The sequence below is a fragment of the Enoplosus armatus genome, chromosome 11 (assembly GCF_043641665.1).
Source record: "Enoplosus armatus isolate fEnoArm2 chromosome 11, fEnoArm2.hap1, whole genome shotgun sequence".
NCBI lineage: Eukaryota > Metazoa > Chordata > Actinopteri > Centrarchiformes > Enoplosidae > Enoplosus > Enoplosus armatus.
Window position 1 is genome coordinate 10,487,225 of NC_092190.1, and position 21,753 is coordinate 10,508,977.

The following is a 21,753-nucleotide window of genomic DNA, read 5'->3' on the forward strand; positions in this document are numbered from 1 at the left end:
CCTGGCTGGGTCAGAGGCACCCGTGGGAGGAAAACCTTCTGGAAACAAGCTAATGACAACTGTAGGTTACTAATACTACAAAGAGCTGCTGACACTGCCGTCCCTCCTCGACTGTCTCTAACTCTTTCTTTCATTCACTCTTGTTCTGTATGCCTGTGTGTGTGTTTGTGTGTACGCTTGCTTTACCTGTAAAAGAGACAGAACGAGAGCAAGCTAGAGAAATAGCACAGCAAAGCTAGAAAGAGAGCACAGTGTGTGTGTCTGAAGGTGAGTGTGTATATCTGTTATGTGTCTGCTGGCAACCTTGCACCAGCCCCCCCTCCCAGGCCATTTTTCATCCAACTGCTGCAGTACATACTGCAGAGGGAGACAAGGGTGGTGGAGTGGGGGTGAGGTAGCATGGGTAGCAGCAGGAGAGATAGCAGTTTCGCGAAGAGAAAGGGATCTTGCTGTGATATTGTACAGTTATGTTGAACAGTTGTCTGTAGCTGGGATTATTTAAATTATTTAACAGGCTGGCACAGCTGAAGATGCAGGAATGGGACCCCACAGAGGCAGAGAGAGTTGATAACTGAGCTGCAGGTACACGCACATGCATACAAGCATGTCCTGGTAGAGCTAACAGCAGGCTGTATGACTGCAGTGGGCGTTGATTCATCAGTCTCACTCACAGTAGGCCCATCTTGCTCATAATTATCTTTGTCAAATTAATTATCAGTGTAAGTGTCAGCATGACAGTGTCGATGAATTACATCCAGATAACCTTGATTAATCAACAAAATGAGTTTTAGGGCAAATGTTTTGTGCATATGGATGTGCTCCCCGTAGAAAGTCCTCTTTTCTTCTTCATCCATCTCCATCCTCACATGCATAATTCCTCATCATCGGGGCTCTCTCTGTCTCTGCAGTCTGTATTCTCATACAGAAGTTTTTTTTCCCTCTTATCTTCTCAGTCTGAAAGCAAAGCTGTCTGTCTGCAGTAGGTAGAATCAGCACGTGTTACAGCTGAGCTGTGGATGTAAACTAGCCAGGATGCTGTAGTACAGCATCCATGTGTTTCTATTTAGGTTTTTCTTTCATTTATTTATTTGCTCACTCTTTTCTGCTCGACTGGACAGTCTGCTCTTCACTTCATGAAACATAGTGAATGATGAGATGTGGTTTGTAATTGGCTGACTTTAGCTGGGTCAGTAACGATCTCTCTGAGACCAATTTCTTTTCTCTTTATCTGATTTTTCGGGTATTTTGGTCTGTGGTGCTCAGTTGTTGTTGTTTTTGTCAATCAAACTGTTATCTGCACTATATGGAAAGTGTATCACCAAAGTGATATTAATTCACCCTGAGGGGGCAGGAATGTCTTTACCAAATTTCATGGCAATCCATCTAATAGTTGTTATGTCAGCCTGCTGGTCATTTGGATTCATTCTCTGGGCTCTATGAATGTATGTACAAATTTTGAAGATGAAATCTTGAGATGTTTCTGGACCGATTGACCAACAGAACGACTTTGCCTATATCTCAGTCAGGGTTCGAAATGCGGAGGCGCTACGGGGAGCTGAAAGAGAGATTAGCTGCCCAGACAGCCTTTAAGAAATTTAGGAGGAGCTCTAAAATATCGGATTTTTTGGTGCTAACGGACATGAAAGAGTAGCTGTTGGAAAAGTTATCTTGTTCCGTTTTTTGTAAGGCCAACATTTGAGGCTGTGGGAATATTCATAATTATCATTGGATGCGACCGAGGTCTGGTCTGTTTAACAAAGTAACGCAAGCCATTTCCTGTACACTGTGCATTGACATTTTCATTGTCTCTAGGCAGAAAGCGAATAAAAAAAATTTGGTTGAATGATTGTTTGTTGTTCCGGCAAAATATTCTCTGTATGTATTGATAGTATACTTTAGTAATATATGCATGTGCATGTGTACAGTACCCACCCCCCATCCCCAAAAAATAGGACTCTCCTGAAAGCCTTGGTGTTATTCGAACACTGTCAAGAGTCATGCCTAAAATGAGTTCAGTATTGAATAAAGCACAATTTACTCCTGAATCAGAGCTCCACACCAAGCACAAATGTTTCTTTTATAACATTTGTGTCACATAGTTCATGTTTATGAATGTGTGTGATGGGAGCTGGGTGATAACTTTATCCAGTGGTCCAGACAGAACGACATCCTGACAGCAGGACCTGAAATGGATCGTCTCCAGGGCTCAGAGGGCAGCGCAGACCACCACCTGACACACTCTTGCAGGCAGTGAACACCTCCTGCATGGAGGAAATTCATTCTTTCATTATTAATTCACACACTGCCATGGCCGTATCTTTCGTTCATTCATTTTTCATGTAACCCTGTACAGCTGCTATTTTGCGATTCAGGGCTCATAATGCTTGTTGTATTTTTTCCCTTTCACTGAGAATCATTGAAACATGGCCTGTCAAACGTCTCAGCATAACAGTCTGGTGAACTTTGTGCTGTCTGTGGTTATTCTATTTATACACACATGTCCCCCTCTGTCTCTCTATTTGTTTTGGACGTATTCTCCTCGCACAATATAATACTTTATGTCCTTGCCGTGTGGCAATTAGGTTAACATGGCTTTTGTTTGTCAAATGAGCAGCCCATATTAAAAGATATGAGGTGGTGTTTAGCTGTCGGTGATTGCATGTGCGTGTGTGTTTGCTGCATGTCGTGCATCCACCACAAACAGCAGGTGGGTCATTATTGAGAAACCAGGCCTTATGTGCCCACACAGTAATTCAAATGTTACATGAATGTAATTGAATAGGTATCTCTCAGGGAGTTGCATGAGTGCTTTCTGCTTCACTTCACTTTCAATCAATGCATTGTGTTCGTGGCTTCAGTCTGCCGGCAGCCTCGCTAGTCCTTTTGTTTTACTGTTGCATTCTCAGTGGCTCCTCTAACCATCTTGGCTAAACCTGCCAGTTGATTTCATGTCTGTCTTGTTGTTTAGATCATTAGCTATGTTACATTTTCTCTGTGTAACTGCAGCTGACACAGTTTGTACGCTTGCCAGGTGCCTGGCGCCCCAGGCTAGTCAATATACACACATGCATTTTTTCACTGTACACACAAGGAAACGCTCATAAGTAAATCACAGCCAATTAAATGTTACATGCTTAAGTTAGCAGGGTAGTTCTGCAGTGATACTGAATTGATTATACATGCACTTTCCTTGCAGAGACCAATGATCTGTTTTGTCTTTGTGTTTGAGTTCACGCTTGATTACATTCATTGACTTACCGACGTGTTTAGCCATGTACACCCGTTTGTTTGCATATGTGAATGTGGATGTTGTTTTTCCAGATTATATTTGGTGTAACCTTTACTATTTGACCCTTCTGCCCCATCTTGTAGAGGAACTCCCATGGGGCACTGCTGCTGCTGCTGCTGCTGTCGGGATTAAAGTGATAGTTTACATGCTGGCTCCTACTAAAGAACACCCTCTATTTGACCCCTTACATCTCAGACGGCTTTAGTGTCACTGCTTGAATGGACTGCTCATTTCATCAGCACTGTGGAGAGCATGCAGAATGATAATCTGTGCGTCTATGGACAGGGTATGGGAAATTACATTTTCTTCAGTGGACAGTATAGAGTGCACAGGGCCAATTAATTCATTTCACTATTAAAAAGATAAATCTTGAAATGGATCTCTTTATTTAGATTATTTAAAAACACCCAGAAAAATTTAAAGACACATAAATCCAAAAGCATTCCCTAGTTTAATAATTTCTAGTTCTAGATTTTCTTAGCTCTGCTTGTTGAGACCTAACAACGTGTTGGTGCGTGGAGACAAAATCTGGATTATAATCAGTTTAAATCTGTGTTTTTTCCATTGAAAATCGGTAAAAAGCAGAGACAGTGAGCCTTAACTTGAATTCACTCAGTTTTCATCATTTCCTTCTGTTGTTCTACACCCATGCCGCAGTCTGACACAATTTAAAAGTATGCTAATACCAGGCTATTGCGCTGTACACTTGTCCTGGTCCATTATTTAAGCTGAGGATCATTTAAATAAACAGAGCAGAAAAGAGGATAAAAGAAAAGAGGATAGCCTAAATGCAGTGAAGCAGTGAATGGCTGTTTTAGTTGTAAATGACCAGGCGGCTCTGCGTGTGTTTGTGCCTCTCTGTAGCACTGCCGTACTGTATCGCATGTCGAAGAGGAATGAGTTGCAGCAATCTGGTGCGTTGCTACCAGCTCCCTCAGCCTCTGTCAGCAGTTTAGCCACAACCACAAGTCCAGATAAAACATTAAAGACGAGGCACTGACAAGGCAGGGCCCTCCGGGGCCACTTAAAACCAATACCACAGGGCAGGGTAAGGCCTTCCATCAATTACAATCTTATTAGTCTAATCGTTATGAAATAATCCAATCCAGGAGACAGCTGAGTCTCAACTCTGCACATCACCAACAACAAGCACAGCAGTGGAGGGCAGAGAAGAGAGAGGGGTGTAACAAAATATTGTGCCATTATGTTTTGCAATTCAAAAATGATGTGCATTAGAGCTGAAGATTGGATTGTATCAGCTGAACATCTTCAGTTGCCTTATTTTCAAATTTCAAAAGCTAACTGGCTTTGATCACTGGAGTGTTTTTAGTCTTTCAGCCACAAGCAATGAACAAGTTTCCCGACTGGCTTTTGCTGTGACAACAAGCACCAACTCTGTGTGTGATTGCTTAGAGCAGATAAACCAGGAGCTCCAGTTTCTCTAATTTCCGTCAAGACCCTCTCTTATCTGCTGATATCTCTCTTTATACCATCTCTGTATACTCATGGAGTCATACAACTCAGACGACCACAAGTTTTCACTCAAGCTGTTGTTGTCATTTTCAGCTTTAGCAGATGTGTTTTCACCCACATTCACAGTGGCACATTTGCATCCATTCATCTCCACTGTCTTCTTTTCATTGACTTTGATTGCATTCATGCCGACTCTAAATATCTCTTTGCATTGTGCATTTGCTGTGGAAATAAATCAATAGCTGAGGTCAAATAAGCTAAGATGCTAAGGAATGTTAACCTTTAGTCCAACCAGATTTATACATTTGTTCTTTATCTCCATGAGGACATTATTTTATATTACATATATTCATTTAGGTCCATTACGCTTTTAAATCATGTACATTTTCCACCACATACACATACATGGAAAGCACTTTGGGATTCAGTGTCTGTGTGCTATCTACATTTTGCACTAAAACCTGACATAAAAAATAATGATAAAACTGAAAACATGTCGTGCTTATAAGGAATAAACTACTGTCATAGTTTATTTTCAGCCAAACGTTACTGTTAATGCTCAAGTGGCTGGTGCCTTATTTACCTTTTAAGATTTACCATTTGGAAGACAGAACTAGGCCTGTATATGAAACAGACTTATATTAGAGACCCTTATTGCTAAGTTTAAAGTATATTTGATCATATTTTTTTATGATCTTTTTAAATAATAATTAAATAATGTTTTCAGTTACTAATTTATTCCAGTTGATTGAACTTTCATCCATTTTTTCAATCACTGTTTATTAATCTCAACACCTCCTTCATAGATGTTTCACATTAAAAATCTCTGAACAACTCAACTGGTATAATGTGAATCATCTGCAGGAATTGTTGAGTTTTGTTGAGTTTTACAGTGACTGCAAAGCAAATGAGTTTGTCACTAATAACTAGTTCTGTTAAAAAGAAACTCAGAGCAACAGTACAACTACTGATGTGGTGCATAATTATCCTAAAATTAGAGAATGGTGAACATGACTGTTGTTGTGCTGATGGATTCAACCTGCCTAGGGACCTCAGGTGAAAATTTGTTTTTCGGCCTAATCACATATTACATCTTTATATCGCATTAATGTTAATTATTGTGGGCTATCCTTGATAAATACATTTATTGAAGTAAAGAATTACTGTTGTGGAACTATGTATTATCCTGAATATGATCCTTTGTAGTACAACGGCAAACAGCTGTTATTTCGGACCAAGCTATTATTTGAAAATACATTTGGTAGTTTTTTCATGTGTGCCTATCCGAAAATGTACAGTAAAAGCATCTCTTGCAAATCAAACCATGAGGCCTGTATTGTGACACTGTATCTGAGTCGCAGCCTGGGAAAGATGACACAGTGACAGGAGCTGAGACAGCAAAAGCGAATAGGAGATGTAAAAGGAAGTGAAAGGTGACAGAAAAAGGAGAATAAAAATTTGAGAGCCAGCTGGCTGACCTCTAACTCACCGAGTCAGTGATTGAAGAGAAGGCAGTATTTTACTCTCTCCCCAAGGGGGTTGAGAGAACACACCAGATTGGAAAAAGTTATATAAAGGAGAGAAAGAGTCCATCCCACCACTATCTTTATCATGACACTCGCTATCTCTCTCACTCGCTGTCTCTTTCAACCTCTCTGAGATTTGACAGCAGGATGATAAACTACTAGTCATGGGTCTACAGTGGACCGAGGGAGTGCAGATCCCGGCAGCAGCAGCAGTGGGCTTCACTAACTGGGACTAAGTGCAAAAGGACATGACTGGGTGGCAAAGAGCCAAAAAGAGCTGTGGTTTGCCTGGTTTTTGGTCTAGGTGTCACCTAGATCTAACCTACTGTAATTCATTGTCCTTATAGATAAGCATTACTAAACATTGACTTGAATTCTAATAGAAGGAAATGTGAAACAGATAATGTATGAGACCTTTTCTTCTATGCTCAATTCAAAGCTGAGGGGCTGCTTCAGGCGGTGTTTAAAGATAATCTCTTCAGTTGTGATATTATTGATTATTCAGCTTTTGATTCATGTCTGAGCCTCAGTGCAAATGACCAGGCAGACCTTGACTTTCACACTGCTTTCTGAGATTCTGCTGAGCATGGGAAATGTCTGATAAATACCAAAACAGACACTACTTGACACTCATTGCCAATGACATTGTTATTGTAATGTGATACAGTTTGTCTTTATCTCCCCATGCTGACAGCTACAGGATGAGCAGTTGTCCAAACAGGGGGACATGAAATGGAAAATGTGTTGCACAAGCAAAATGCAGAAGACAGCCACGTACTCTCACACATACGTGGACACTCAGATTCACACATGCACATACACAGACGCACAGTATGTTAATAATTTAGAAATATGAATCTAATGTGTACAAGATGTAATATTACATCATGTGACTACATTATTATTTGTGACATTCACACAGTGATAGATTAGAGAGAAGGGCAACCTCATCTTGGACTGGAAATCTAATTATTAGTGCACAGCAATTTACTGTACAGCATCTGTGAATGTGTGCAGAATGTCTGTATGTGCACATGCCTGTCAGTCTACAATATACTGTACATGACAGATGATTCATCCCAGTTACTGTTATTTTGAAGCAATATTTAAATAAAGATATAATGATATGATACATTTCAGATGCTACAAAATGACATCACAGTGTGGCCATTAAAAGCACAAAGGATATCTGAGTACCAGACAATAGGTACTTGTCACAATAAAGGCGATTGTTAAACTTCTCTTTGTTATTCCAGCAACATTTTCACCTCCAGTAATGAAGCCCCCACTCAAATTCTCAATAATTTGTGAACATGAATCAAAGAAGGACAATTTCTAAGAATAGTTTCCTCAAGCATTGCATTTTTACACCCTCATTGGAATCACACATTGCATTCTCATTTGCCTATTTATATTCAGTGAAACAGACACATACTAATGTATACATATTACAGGGTAGTCAAGAAGACAGAGTGCGTGAGAGGGCTTTAACTCTGCCTTATAGTAATGCAAAAGGAAAAATAATAGGTACTCCATTGTGCAGTAAATGTTTTAATAATAAGCCCATCAATGATGTTTAATGAAGTCAACGTATCATTGTCTTATCTTTGCCTGTTATTCACCCTTTAAGATTATATTTAGTATTTTGCACCCTCTATATTGTTCACTGCTTGACATTACTTACCATTTCCAACGTATATCAATAATCATTACATTTTGTGTGCTTGTGTATATTTCTTCTTTGATGTGCTCAGGGATTTTATTGGTATTTATGTGTGTCATTCAGAAGATGCTCTACATTAATGTAGCCAGAAGGTCCTTTTTATTTTTACACTGGTTAGGCTTTAAATTTGAGAGGGGCTTATAGATGTGAGGTTAGGGTTAGGGTTAGTTTTTTTTTTTTTACAGATTTATAATGAATTATACATGACATTGTTACTTTAGCTTTTCTTGTTTTTTGATGTGGGAGTTGTTTTTATTTCTTAAATTTTGGTGATGTTTTTTTGGATTTCAGGATTGTGCTGTTTATTTTTTTTGGCATCTTGGGACCATGTTGGAAATGAGTGTTTTCACTTTAACATGGTATCCTTTGGATTTTCTGTTTTTTCTTGTTTTATCTTGCTCTCTTCTTCTCTTTTTGGCACACACACATGCACATACACAACCACAAAAGCAACATGTTAGTATCTATGGAGGAGTGATATGATCCACAGTATGGTTTGGTGCACTGTTTTTAAATGTGATGATTAACTCACAGCAGGTGCTAGCTTGCCTCGCAGTCCCTGGAGTGTTTTGCAGGAAATACCGGCTAATTGCTGCAGGTGATAATACCACACAATGAGGCGACCACCTTATCGCGTGAGAAAGGAAAAGTAAGGTGCTAAGTAAATCGGTTGTCCCCATTTGTGTGCTTGTAGAGTTGAGAAAATGGGTGTGAAAAAATTACCAAATTACTGCACACAAACATCAACATTGCATAATATAAGCCCTGTTTTGACCATACACTGTAGATCTGAGCTAATCTCACATACATGATGAAAATGTGATTTGTTTTAACACAAATGTTGAATTGAATGTTTGTGACATTAACGTAAGAGCTTCAGATACCATTAGTAACTTAGATTGTTGTCTGCTGTTGATATTGTATTATAAGAGCTGTCAATTAATTTGGTAGCGATAGGTCATCCAATTCTGTGGTGATGGTGGTACACATATGTTTTCAGTTAGATCTCAAATTGTAACTTTTAAGGGATAATTCTTACAATTTTAATTATCTTTAACCCATTTTTTTAAAACAATGTATATGTCTTTTTGTCAGCTATCGCCATTCAGTGTATTTGTATACTGTAAATTCCCCTCTTTGTAGTTTTCATTGTTACTAGGCTTTTGCATGCAGATTTAAAATTGTGTATCCACTCATAAGGGATTCACAAGAAACTATATGTGCACATACTGGACTCTGTGTCGGAAACTGAGGAAGAAAAGTGGAAGACCACATTCGATCATAAGTTCAGTATTACCTTACCAGACGACATTGTTGATTTTTTTTAACAATTCATGGGTTGCTCTTTTTCTGTTGCATTTCTGCCCAAAGAGTGTTTGCTGCGTTTTATTCTTCATAATCACACTATTTCCAAAAAGCAAAGCTCCTGTAAGTATTTCTGACCACATAATTTGAGATGTATCAGTGAAAGAATCTGCAGTTTGTTTGACAACAAAATATTAACTCAAGGCCCACTTACTAGCTTTTTCCAGATCTTTCAACTACATCTCATGGTTCGCTTAGTTGTCATGGAGACAACTTTTGTTTTATTCTCTGGATCATAATTGATAATTATGCTGTAGGCAAATTGTACATTACTCATGAAAACAAATCCTAAAAAACCTTCAGAAAACATTAGATTAGATTTAGTTGTTGTCTAATGTTAGTCTGTCTATTAATATGTGAGTGATAATCTTTTGTTATGATTTTTGGTGGTGGGGGTACTAATATGTTTACATTTACGGTATAGATTGTGACTTTGAACGCTTGCAACAAGTTGCAGGTCCTCTAGTGCCTTACATTTCACTCAGGCTGGATATAGTAGTAGTGAAATATGTGTTGTGTATTCCATTTGAGGATCTCTGCATATTAAAAAAACAGGAGTTATCCTTGTGAACTGCAGCCGCAGTACTCAGTTGTTCTGAAGAGGATGTTGGGTAATACTGTATATTGACTGCCAAAGTGATGACTGCCCAGCAACAGCCACATTCATTAAACAGTGGATATCAGGATCACCAGGATATCTGGATCAATAGCTGTAGAGGTCATGGATGATGCACATACATGTGAGAGTGTGCATGTGTGTGTATGCGTATCATCCAATACAAACTCTCCCTAACTCATCAATATCCTCTCTCTGCACCCCCTCCACTTGTCCTCCTCTCTCCCCTGCCCTCACCTCTGTCTCCCACCTAGATGGTTTATAAGCCCTGGCTGTGTTCTCAGTACTTCCAGACCACCCAGATGCACTGCAGTAAGCGAATCCCCTGTGGTCAGTACTGCCTGGAGGTGCAGCAGCGGTGCCCCTTCGTCCTGCCCGACAATGATGATCTCATTCATGGAGGCAGCCCCAGTTTTATATGCACAGGTACAAAAAAATTATATTACAGTTTATGCATTCTTCTGTGTCTTTGTATCTCCTGTGTTTGTTGTCTTTTAACCTAATTTTAAAGGTTAATGTCAGTACAGTACTTGCAGCTGCCCAGTGTAACTTTAGTACTCAACCAGTAGTCACTGAGCAATTGGGCCCAAGTGCTTTGTTGACTATTTTAGGGATAAAAGAGTATTACTTCCCCACATCCTGGAATTCCAAGCTGCGAGTAACAAGCTTGTCTGACCTCTACTGCTTCTGCCCACCCCGTGTACTGTAGATCATCCTCTTTGCCTGAGCAACATACTGTACGATGAGCGAACACATCGTGAGCACAAAGGGAGCGTAGTGTCTCGATACTTCAATAAGGAACACAACATCTGATGGACACACAGTGAACACTTGTGACTTTACAGTTACAGGATGTTCTGTCTAATCACCAGACTAACAGGGTGATGCACCATAATGACAAATTGTTGCCAATTACTCACAGCACTAAGAGGCAGCTGCACAATGGAGCACTGTGGCAATAAGTCTGAATGCTATGTCTGTACTGAACAGCATAAAGCACTCTGTGGGTCAGTGTTAGTGTCCCCCACAGTATTACTGTGTGAGCAGTACACTTGCATCACATGCTGATGCTGCCCTCTGGTGGTCATGTTGAGCGTCAGGTTACATTCATGTACAGAAGAAATTCACAGGAGTGTTTGTGTTTCTTATTTGTGTACGTTTTCCTATTAATCATTTGTACTGATTCATGTATTTATGACGAATAGTAAACAAGGCCGCTTTTGTCACTGAAATTAAAGGACAAGGCTGGCAGCATTCTATATTTTTGCTCAACAAGTCTTACGAAAAGTCCAAAACTAACAATGTTTTATTCCATGTCTGATTTCCCCAGCCCAGCCCCTGGTTCTCAGCCCGTAGCCCAGAAATCTTTAAAATGGGTCACAGAATTTTCAATAATTTCTTAAAACAGCTGGGCACTATAGTTTTTGGCAAATGTTACTCAAGCAGGAGTAAATAGTACATTTCGTGGGGACTATTTTCAGCTGCGTATTGATATGCATTAATGCAAGTATTTACGGCAACAGGACATTAAATGTGGGATTGAAAACAAGCTACAGTGCCCATGTTAATTGTAATGAAGGAGCATGTCAACAGTGTGGCTCACTGATGTGTGTTTTAATAGATTTTGGACAATTATGGAGGTCTGTGGCACAGAGGAATAAGCTATATCAGGCTTTGGCTACACAGACAATACTTGTTATTTGGATCACTGAATTGGTTTTGGTCTTTTCATCAGCTGTGCTGACAATAAGAATATTATAGAATATCATCAAACCTTTTAGAAACATTTTATCCTATAGAAAGTTCTCACCATGTGACAATCAATACTAAATGTAAAATCTACTCTGTGATCACAAGCTGATGTGCAGAGCAAGACTAATGAAGCATTGGTAAATAAGAGTAAGTGAGTGAGGTGACAGCAGCTATTGAAGATCTTGAGGTTGCGTCTTTTGCTTCTGCATGTATGTGCATGTGTGTGTGTTTTGTCAATAACTCTGCAAAGACTGTCGCTCCAAATTCAGATTTGTCAGAAACTTGCAGTAATTACATGGTTCCTCTTGTCACAGTTAAGCTGTTGACAGTCAAACTGTGCTGAGTGGGCACACACTTCTTCCTCCTCACATTAGCATGCTCACAGTCCATGACAAACCCCCTTTGCTTATAATGTCAGTGGAGAGAGTGTCAGAAAGCTGTTTGTGATTTCAGTCCTTGTGTGGATGCAGTACATATTGATACATAATGCTATTGTTGCTATCGAATATATCTTTAGTATGTACTGTATAGTACAGTCTCCATAGATAGTACTTAAGTACTTAAGATTGTGATGGCATGATGTGATACGAATAGAGATCTTGGCTATACACCCAGTGATAGCCTTTTTCTAATTACTAGTATATTCATCAGTTTTTAGAGTCCATTGTTTTCTGTGTTTGCAGAGTGTTTCTTTATGCTGTGCATGTGTTGTGAAATAGGTGAATATGTTTTTTCTTTGTTTTATTTTTTCCCTTTGCTTGTGTTTTCTTACATTGCAGCACACTGAGTTCTGAGTTCATTGCTTTCCAACCTTAATTTAAACATGTTCATAGGAAATCATTCTCACTGAAGTCCATTGTCTTTTATATCTTTTGGTAGCAGTACTCTTTTTGTAAAAGGAAGCAAGTACAGGATGTATTAAAATAAATGCTACATGCAGTATTTTTAAGACAACATGTGAGCTGTGAGCTAACTGTTTATATTTCCTCTCTTTCCCTTCCCTAAAAACAACCCCCAGGGCTGCTGGAGGACTATCCATCAGGTGTGGACCCAGATGCAGAGTGCTGTGACGTGCGGTGGGACTTGAAAGTGGACAACCGTTCCCGGGGGACCCTGAAAAGAACTCACCCGCCATGCCAGCACCGTACCTCCCTCAGCTCCTCGGCAGCCTGCAGACTGTGTAACAGCCGGCTCAAACTCTGCCTGCTGGTCCTCGTCCTCCTACACACTGTTGCCAGCCTCACTGCATCCCACAATGCAACAGGACTGGGCCTCCCCGCCATCACGCCTCTGGAGGAGAGCCCTGCCAACGAGGAGTGATACAGCTGCCAGGAGGAGGTGAGGTTGTTGGGGTGGGGGATTCCCTCACCATGGCAACCGATGTGGAAAAATACAGCCACAGTTGTGCGAACGGCTGGAGCTGTGTGCCTCCTGTGGACATTCTGCAACGCTTTATGGCAAATGGAAAATGTGGGACGCTTTGAGACGAAAGACACACAAATCAATCAAAACAAACAACTAAGTAAACAAACAGACATACTAAGGGACTCAACCAGTCCCTTAGACAGAAAGGGGACAATGCCACAGCCTTTGTTGAGTGGGAAGGTCGGCTTCCTCATGGCTGAGTTTCTCTCACTACGCTTTTTTACACTGTGTTCCAATTATTGGTTTCTGTTGCACTGGCTGACTATGGAATAACACAATCATATTCTCTTTCTAATGTTCATCCTTTGTGTTTGTTTCTGGGTCTCTCATACAGGAAGAAAATGTGCTCTCTAAATAAGACAGATAACGTGTAAAAAAAGAATAATTAGCTGCAAGGTTGCGTGCGTGCGTAATGGTTTGTGTCTCTAGATTTTCTGTGTGTATGCGAGCATGCGTGGGTGTGTGTGTGCTTGTATGCATGTCTTTACACATGTGTGTGTATGTGTGTGTATGAGAGGATGAGTGTGTGTTGCTGACACGTGCCCTAAAAGTCTACCTAACAGGCTGGTGCAGCGATGATGTTTTTTATGGAGGCCCCCTCAGATGTCACTTAGCTCTGCCGTGCTGGTTTGTTGGCCACAATCCCATTAAGACGTCACTGGGTTTTGAATGTGGTTCTGATGTCCATGATAAGCACTGTGTTTAACACAGGTTTATGGTTTTCCCTCACTTTGTTTTGTGAGATAATATTTCTGTAATTAGCATCAGTAAAAAGCCAACACCTGGCTAAACTGTGAAAAAACATCAGGAACAAACAGGATGCATTCCTCTAATGTCACCAACGCTCAAAATCTTGAAGGATGTCTTGGTTTTATTACACCTTGAGTCCTCTTTTCATAGTTTTGACCATGATTCCTATCACAGCCCGGTACTCACCATGGTTATTGGTTTCCGGGAATGGGACGATACATTTCATTTTTACACCATAAACAGTGGTTTAGATAATCTGGCTAAACTGATGTTGTTTATAATATATGTCTTATCATCTGACCCCTTGGTTTTCTTTCCCCATTTGACTTCATTATAACGATTCTGACGTGTTGCCAGATCTCAGCGATTACTTTGTTGGGTAATATCTCTGATTGCCAAAACTACAAAAGTAAGACCCAAGCTGTAATAAACCAGAATGATCCTTTAAGCTTCAGGCTAACACTACAATAGGGCTTTTACATAATAACACATTGAAAATAAATATAAAAAAGTTTAAAATAAAAATAATTTTAGCTCCCATCTGGATTCTCAGTCTGCATATTATGTGTTGAATAATCATGGTTTAAAGATGCTAAACTAAAGCATTAGGATTAGCATGTGAACATGCTGACATGAGCAAAATCAGGAGGTTCAAGGAATCTTTATGTTGATGTTGGTAAATCTTTGGCTCATTACCTTTTAATAATGCTAGTTGATGAAATATTATACTTGGAATAACTGTCAATGATTAAAGGCAGGGTAATAACATTTTACAATAGATCTTCTGTGGTTCAGTTTTTACAGAGTTAGCCACTTGTTAGCGACTTTGTTAATTAGTGCACATGATGCTAAAGAAAAAGCACAGATAGGATCATTTTATCTCACAGAACAAAACATGAAACTGTGTTAAGCTTGTCTTAACCAAAGATGTTATTTCAGGCATTTTACCAAAACCCCATTCGGATTCTGGTCACTTTTCAGCAACACTGCTCAGCAAAGTTAACTGACATCAGGATCTTAGCGCTGGATCAATATGTATTATTCACTGTTGCTCCAGACGAAGAAGCTTTTGTTATTTTAAAGGTACTATCCAGTCAAAATAATATCTGCTACATAACAATGATGGTTGCTGAAGGTTCCTCTGTTTCCTCCGCCCTCAAGAGCCTTGGATCTTTTCCTTCTCCCTGCTTTGATTAATAATCAAATGTGACCAGCAGTTCAAGTATAAATAATTCTCTCACCACTACTTTAAAACAAAAACTCAATTGTTTGCCCTTGAACCAATACTGACATCTACATCAGTGGTGTCATTTTAACCACAGGCTTTTTTATTCACAGGAAATGATGACTGGATGTTACCTTTAAGGACTTTTTAGTCCCATGCAGTTATGATGAAGACAAAATGTCAATGTCTCATTAGGAAAGGTAGCATGCTACCTGCAGTAGTGTGAAAGAAAATCCCCTGACCACTAATAGGTATATTACACTATGACCCCACTCCCTGGCCATACAGTACGTATAGAGTGACATTCTACATATCACCAACACAGAGACAATTTGTTCAAAATAGTCAGTTTGTTTCTTTAAGTGTATAATCTATTTTCATGAACTGCATGTTGAGGCTCTCTGCAAGGTTGTGACAGCCTCTTTTGTTGATTGTCCTCAGCCCCACTTCTGCACCACATCAGCTCCTGTAGCATGCCCACTGTCTTGTACTTTTCTCCTCAAAACATCAAACTCATGTCTCATTAAGTAAAGGGCTTATTAAGATATACAGTACAAACATTACCATCAACACAGTCAGACACACCTTAACAACATGCACATCCAAACTGTTAGCAGACAAAGGGTAGAAAATATGGCTCATTTCCTGTTTCTGGCTCACTTCCTGTTTCTTTTTAAACTCGTACACCTGCAGTACAGAGGCATCCCACTGGCTGTTACTGGAGAGCAGGAACAGAAACAAATTCAGAGAGAGGAGCATGTCATTGTTTGTGTAAGCACTAATGGCATAACCCAATAATTGTCTAAGTCAGCTGACACTTGTGTTTATTTTATAAATGTTGACCAGCGTGTGAACAGAAGGGAATGGTGTGACCTTAAGGGCTGACTTCTTCTTTAGTTCCTACATTTTCTTTTGTTTCTTCGATGAACAAGGCTGTGAGATCAGGTATTCGAAGATAAACAAATGTTGTTGAATGCATTTTTTTTGTTGATTATTTAAATGAGATGTCCAATCCAATATCTGATGTCAAGAATTTTATTATACAGCTTATATGAGGATTTAAAATTCATCATTATTCAAACCATGTCTATATAACCAGTATATTGGCTTATTTTGACACTGTTCAGACCTTTAACCCCCACTCTAGACTTTACCATTCCTGCTTGCATGAAATACATAACTGCTCATTGTCATTCAGCACAGCACACCCATGCCCATCTTGGATGACCGCATTCAGTGACAGAAAAATGCTGCTATTCTATTGACCACCAGTAGATGGAGATATTTTATTCTTTTATATTGCCACTGCTGCTGAAGACCTACCACACAAGGAGTGTCACGGAATCAGGAGGTGTGAGCTGGAAGAAAAAGTGATGGGCCTTTGGGTAGAAGTGTGCTTTTGTGTGTGTGTGTGTGTGTGTGTGTGTGTGTGTGTGTGTACATCTGTGTACATGCATATGCAGAGATGTCTGTCTGTTGCTAATTGCTGTGTGTTCTCTGGAGGGCTCATGAGTGATGCCACACCCTTGGGGCCTGCAGGACAGGTGTGGCAAACCACCACTGTCTTTAGACCCACAGGAACCTGCTACATTAGTTGCCTCATTATTCACTGCAGCCCTAAAGCTGCACGGACTGTAGTGTGAATCCATTGTACTGTACAATGTGTAATAACTGTGTCAGTGCCCCAATACAAAAACAGACTAGGGCAGGGGCATCCATGTTTCCCCTGCACCGGTCTAATAGAATAACTCCCCCAACTCTTGTCTGAAATGAGATTTCAAAGGCAGTGCACGGAAGGTCAGGGAGAATGAAGTGGAAACTGGTGCCAAAGCATACCTTGATTTCAGTAAAATAAGATCCATTTCAAATCTGATATGATACGCTGCTTTTCATGATCAAACATTATAGGAAACGGGAGGAAAACAGGGTCTGTCAGTGTCGTGGAAACGTGCCATGTTAGCAATATATGGATTGCACCTCATGCGCTTCACACAACCCTCACCATAAACACATGTAAGGGATCTCTCGAAGACATACATGTGGTTTCATTCTTCCTATCATGTCAGCGGCCATGCTGTGATGCAACAGCCATCACAAACCAACTGTTGGACATGTATTCACACAATAAACTTGCATTCAAAAGTCATGCAGAGGCTGGTTGCATGGGTGCGAATGCTGCGTATATGTATTGTCCTTCATGCCCCTTCAGACATGTTTGCACCGAGGATGGACATTTTTGTGTGCAAAGTTTCTTCCAAACAATATTAGAATTAGATTTGACTGATGTAAATCTCTAATTTGACTTTTGTTGATAATGCAGGCATGCACGCAACAGTTACTCTGCTGTGATGATTTTACTTTTTGTGTGTTTTGGTTTGTCAATTTTTTACTGCATTATACTGAGAAGAAATTGTTTAGGGTCCTATAGATTCAGTCTAGATCCCCCGACAATGGTCTGTAGCAGTCGTAGGGTATGGTCTGTCTCATTCCACAACACACCAACCTACAAAAACTAATTTTGTGTTTTACCCCTGCACATATAGACTATGTATGCCACTTGCCCCTAACCTCCTGTGCACCCACCACCAAATGGTATGTACACAAATATTGCCCTCTTTCACTCCCTCTCAGCCTCTCTCTGTTTTCACAATAGTTCTGTTCTCTATCCTGTGGATCTATGCAGAAGCCCATTCTTTTTTTGGTTGTAAATACGTTCCCTAGTATGCTGAACAATGTATGTCTTTGCGTCCAGGTTTCCTTGTGTATTTTTAGTTGATGTCATGTTGTTCCTTTCCTCTTCCTCTTCTTCTTCTTCTAATTCTTTTTTTTTATTTGAGCGTCTGAAATCATTGATGTGGTGAGGTTTAACCAATAGACTTGTCCTCAGCTTCGCAACCTTATTGTGAAAGGTTGTGGTTCTGTGTGTGTGAAAGCGAAAGATTTATGATTATAGAAATGAAAAAGGTTCAAAGTCATATAGAAGTATCATTGCGATTATGATTATTATGATTACTATTATACTACCAGTATATTGTAATATTATAGATGCTTTAGTTCAAGTAACTTCTTTAATTTTTTTACAAACAACTTTGATGAAATGATTTATAAAACAGTCTCACAAGTCATGATCTTTTCGAAAAGTATGAAAACTACTGCTACAATGATTAAAATTGTGTTCTGATGAAAATAAATACAGACATACAATCTGTTCCTCTGTTGTGTTTTTGTATGACGTGTCATTGTTCCAATTACAATGCAAAAACAGTGTTGGAAACAATAATGTCTCAGCATCCGGCAACAGCTACCCCAATGATGCACTCTGCTGGTGGACAATGATGTCATGTTCAACAAAGGTAATGTATGTTGTCAGCTGCCTGAGCACATGAGGAAAAGTAAAAAATGAATAAATAAATAAATAAATAAATAAATAATTTCCATCCACTGGTTGTATCCATCCATGTATAGGAGAAAATATGTAGCATATACACATCATGCGGTTACCCTTAAAACCATGAGATGGCAGTGTCAGCATATTAGAAGGAGTGTGTGCTGCATTAGTACAAAAATAGACCAAGAGAAAATATAGACAGCAGGGTCACAGGGGTCATGAATGAATGCCATACGGGTGTTTATGGACTCAATTTTGTGCTGGACTCAGTGTATCTTCACATCAGCAGAGGGATTAGTTTATACAATATCCACTGGGTGTATTAAAGTATTTACTTCATTAAATATATATACATATCGCACTCTTTAAATATATACCTTATAGTGTGAGTTAGTGAGTTAAGCTCTTCCAATCATATATTATGAAACTGCTGATCAAGACCTGCTGAGGCCAGTCAATTACACTCACCTTTTAATATTTAATGTAACTGCACATACATTTATTCAGCTGTTTATCGTGCATCACTAACATTATGGAGTGAGTGAGTCAATGACTCTCCTGAGTTTGCATAATAATGTGTGAAGCACTGAAAAGTGCAGCCATGGCTGTTTCCAGTCATACTTTTTGTGTCCCATCAACTGTGTCACCTGGCGAGATTAAATTATTGTAGGTCAGTGAGACGGGTTGCCTGAGCTTTATTTCTCACTGGTAGACTATATTACATACAGACAGGCTCTAAACTCAGTGCTATTGTAATGGTGGATTACAAAACTGAGGAACAATACAAAATTACATATTCTCATTTGCCTTCCGCTCTGTGCCAATGGCCCCTCCACTTCGGATTAAAGCCCTCATTTCTATTTCAACTTGTTGGGACGGATGATGTGCTCAGCTGGCTAATCCTCAACTAGCCTGCCAATAGTCAGCATCCAATATTCCACCTGACCACAGACTGTGTGTATGTGCTGTGTATATTTCATATTGTATATAAAATTGAGTTTGGCATGCAGCATTACTGACTGGGTCAACATCACATAGAAATGTAAATTGGTCTTAGTTATTAAAAGGAAAAAAAGTATTTTACAGACATCATAGCCCTTGGAAACAAATACTGTTATATACTGCTAATAGAAAGCCTATACATGTATGTGTTTTTGCTTTAATCCTTAATTAAAAAGGCAGAAACTGGGCTGTGTGGCGAGCAAAAGCACTGAACCAAGCTGAGCTGAGCTGAGCTGAGCTTGGCTGAACTAAAACATGTTTTGTTTTTTTTCTTTCCACCAGCTTGCATGTTGCTGATTGGTTGTAAACTAATCCTTCCGAGAACAGCTGTTTGTCAGTTCAGCTGGGAGCTTTGCAGGTGTGAGGAATAACAGAAATTAATAAACATTTAATTCAAGCTTCAAATCACTCTTTCACCGATTTGGCATCAATTACTGTTTCTCTCGTGGAGGTGTTGCTACTTAAATTGTTCTTGTGTAGACTTCTCTTGTGAGAAGAGTTTAGAAATGTCAGCCTGGTTTAATATTTCCCAAAGTTAAAGCTTCTGAAGTCCTTATGTAACGGTCCCTCGTAACAGTTTTTAAGCCAAGTCTCTGGCGCATCCTCCTGGTTTTTTTCCCACTTGTTTTTGCAGCACAGTGTGTGTACTGTGTGTGTTCAGGTTTTATAACAAGAGGGAGGAGGGGAGGAAAGCAACATTAGGACTACAGGGATTTAAGAAGATCATCTGCCCCAGTGAGAATTCAAACTCATTGGACACAGCAGTGTCATTCACATAATTTCAAAAAAAGCTATTGATTGTGCTGCGTTGTTTCTGATCCACGAGCCTCAGTTATGGGCAGTGATATAAGGGCTTAATGGATGAGGCATAATTAGACAGATGCCTAAGCATAGGGGATTCGATGAGCAGACTTGGGCACTGGGTTGTAAATGTTGCTTATGGCAGCGTGAGTGGCATTGTGGCAAATGTCAGTCACAGCTAGAGATGGCCAATTACACACTAATTGGTTCTTATTGTCCCTCGGTTACTGATGAGGTGCCTCTAATCTGTAGGTCTCCCTGGATTTTACAAAGGAAGGAGAGAGAAACCACCACTGGTAGCTAAATGGACAGGTTAGCCCGAGGAGCTACTTTGACAATCCTCACCATTAAGTTCACCAGTCCATTGTTATTGAGATATGGATTACATAATAATGTGAAATGACAGAGAATACAGTATACAGTCTTCTAGGGTCCTGGTCTGTCATTATAATGTAGGAGAACTTAACCTTGCATTTGCAACAGCAACATCACTTAATACTGTTCAATGCAACCCTGACTGCTGCAGTGAGCCCTCAAACTGGAGAAAGTACGGGCAACCTTGCAGTTGGGTCTCGGTACAGAGAACAAGAGAGGGGGTACATTTAACCCTTGTATGGTGTTCGGGTCTGTGGGACCCGTTTTCAGTTTTTATCAAAAGAAAAATGAAACAATTAATTATTTTTTCAACCTGAAATTCATTGGCTTTGGCTCATTTTCTGTGAAGAACATAAATCAAAACACATTTTCAATGACCGCATACTGTACACCCACCCTACGCATTTATATTACATACAGGGTGTTTGGGTCCACTGGACCCGGGGCTAATAAAAGTGTGGAAAGTGTAGGTCCTGTGTACCTTCACTCTGTCTTCCTTCTTTCTGGGGCTACTGATAGTGTTTTCTGCCCCTCCTGCTCCCGCACAAAGTTGCAACATTATTGAAAATTCAACTACCAACACCGTCTGCTCTTACATTCCCGCACATTTTACCCTCTGTCTTGCGGGAACCAAACTTTATTTTCTCATACCCTATCCCACCTGCAAATTAGGGGTGTAACACTATAAATATGGCTTTGCCAGTGTGGTTCCTTATCACAACTGATCAAGATGGCCAAAAGATTATCTGCTGAGAGGGCCTTGCAATTGATTTTGGAAGAGAGAGAAGCTTCTGATGATGATGTCGAGGAAGAGGTTTCAGAATGTGAAGATCACATTTCTGAAAATTCAGAGTCTGACAGTGACTTTGAAGAAGAGGATGAGGTTGAGCACCAATTAGTACCAAAACGAAGACGAGTAGCCCGTCAGCAGCCAGCTCCGGGACCAGCCCGTCAGCAGCCAGCTCCGGGACCAGCCCATCAGCAGCCAGCACCAGGACCAGCCCGTCAGCAGCCAGCTCCAGGACCAGAACAAGCCCACCAGA

The 21,753-nt window shown here is 40.0% G+C and overlaps 1 protein-coding gene across 1 annotated transcript in view; it reads left to right on the plus strand.

The window, feature by feature from the left end:
• The window catches only part of LOC139292851 (NALCN channel auxiliary factor 1), a 70,628-nt gene extending 57,564 nt beyond the window's left edge, over positions 1-13,064 (plus strand). Inside the window, exons 2-3 of the mRNA XM_070915245.1 lie at positions 10,247-10,418; positions 12,763-13,064. Coding sequence (XP_070771346.1) covers positions 10,247-10,418; positions 12,763-13,064 — 474 coding nt within the window. The remainder of the gene's footprint in view (positions 1-10,246; positions 10,419-12,762) is intronic.
• The last annotated feature ends 8,689 nt before the right edge of the window (positions 13,065-21,753 follow it).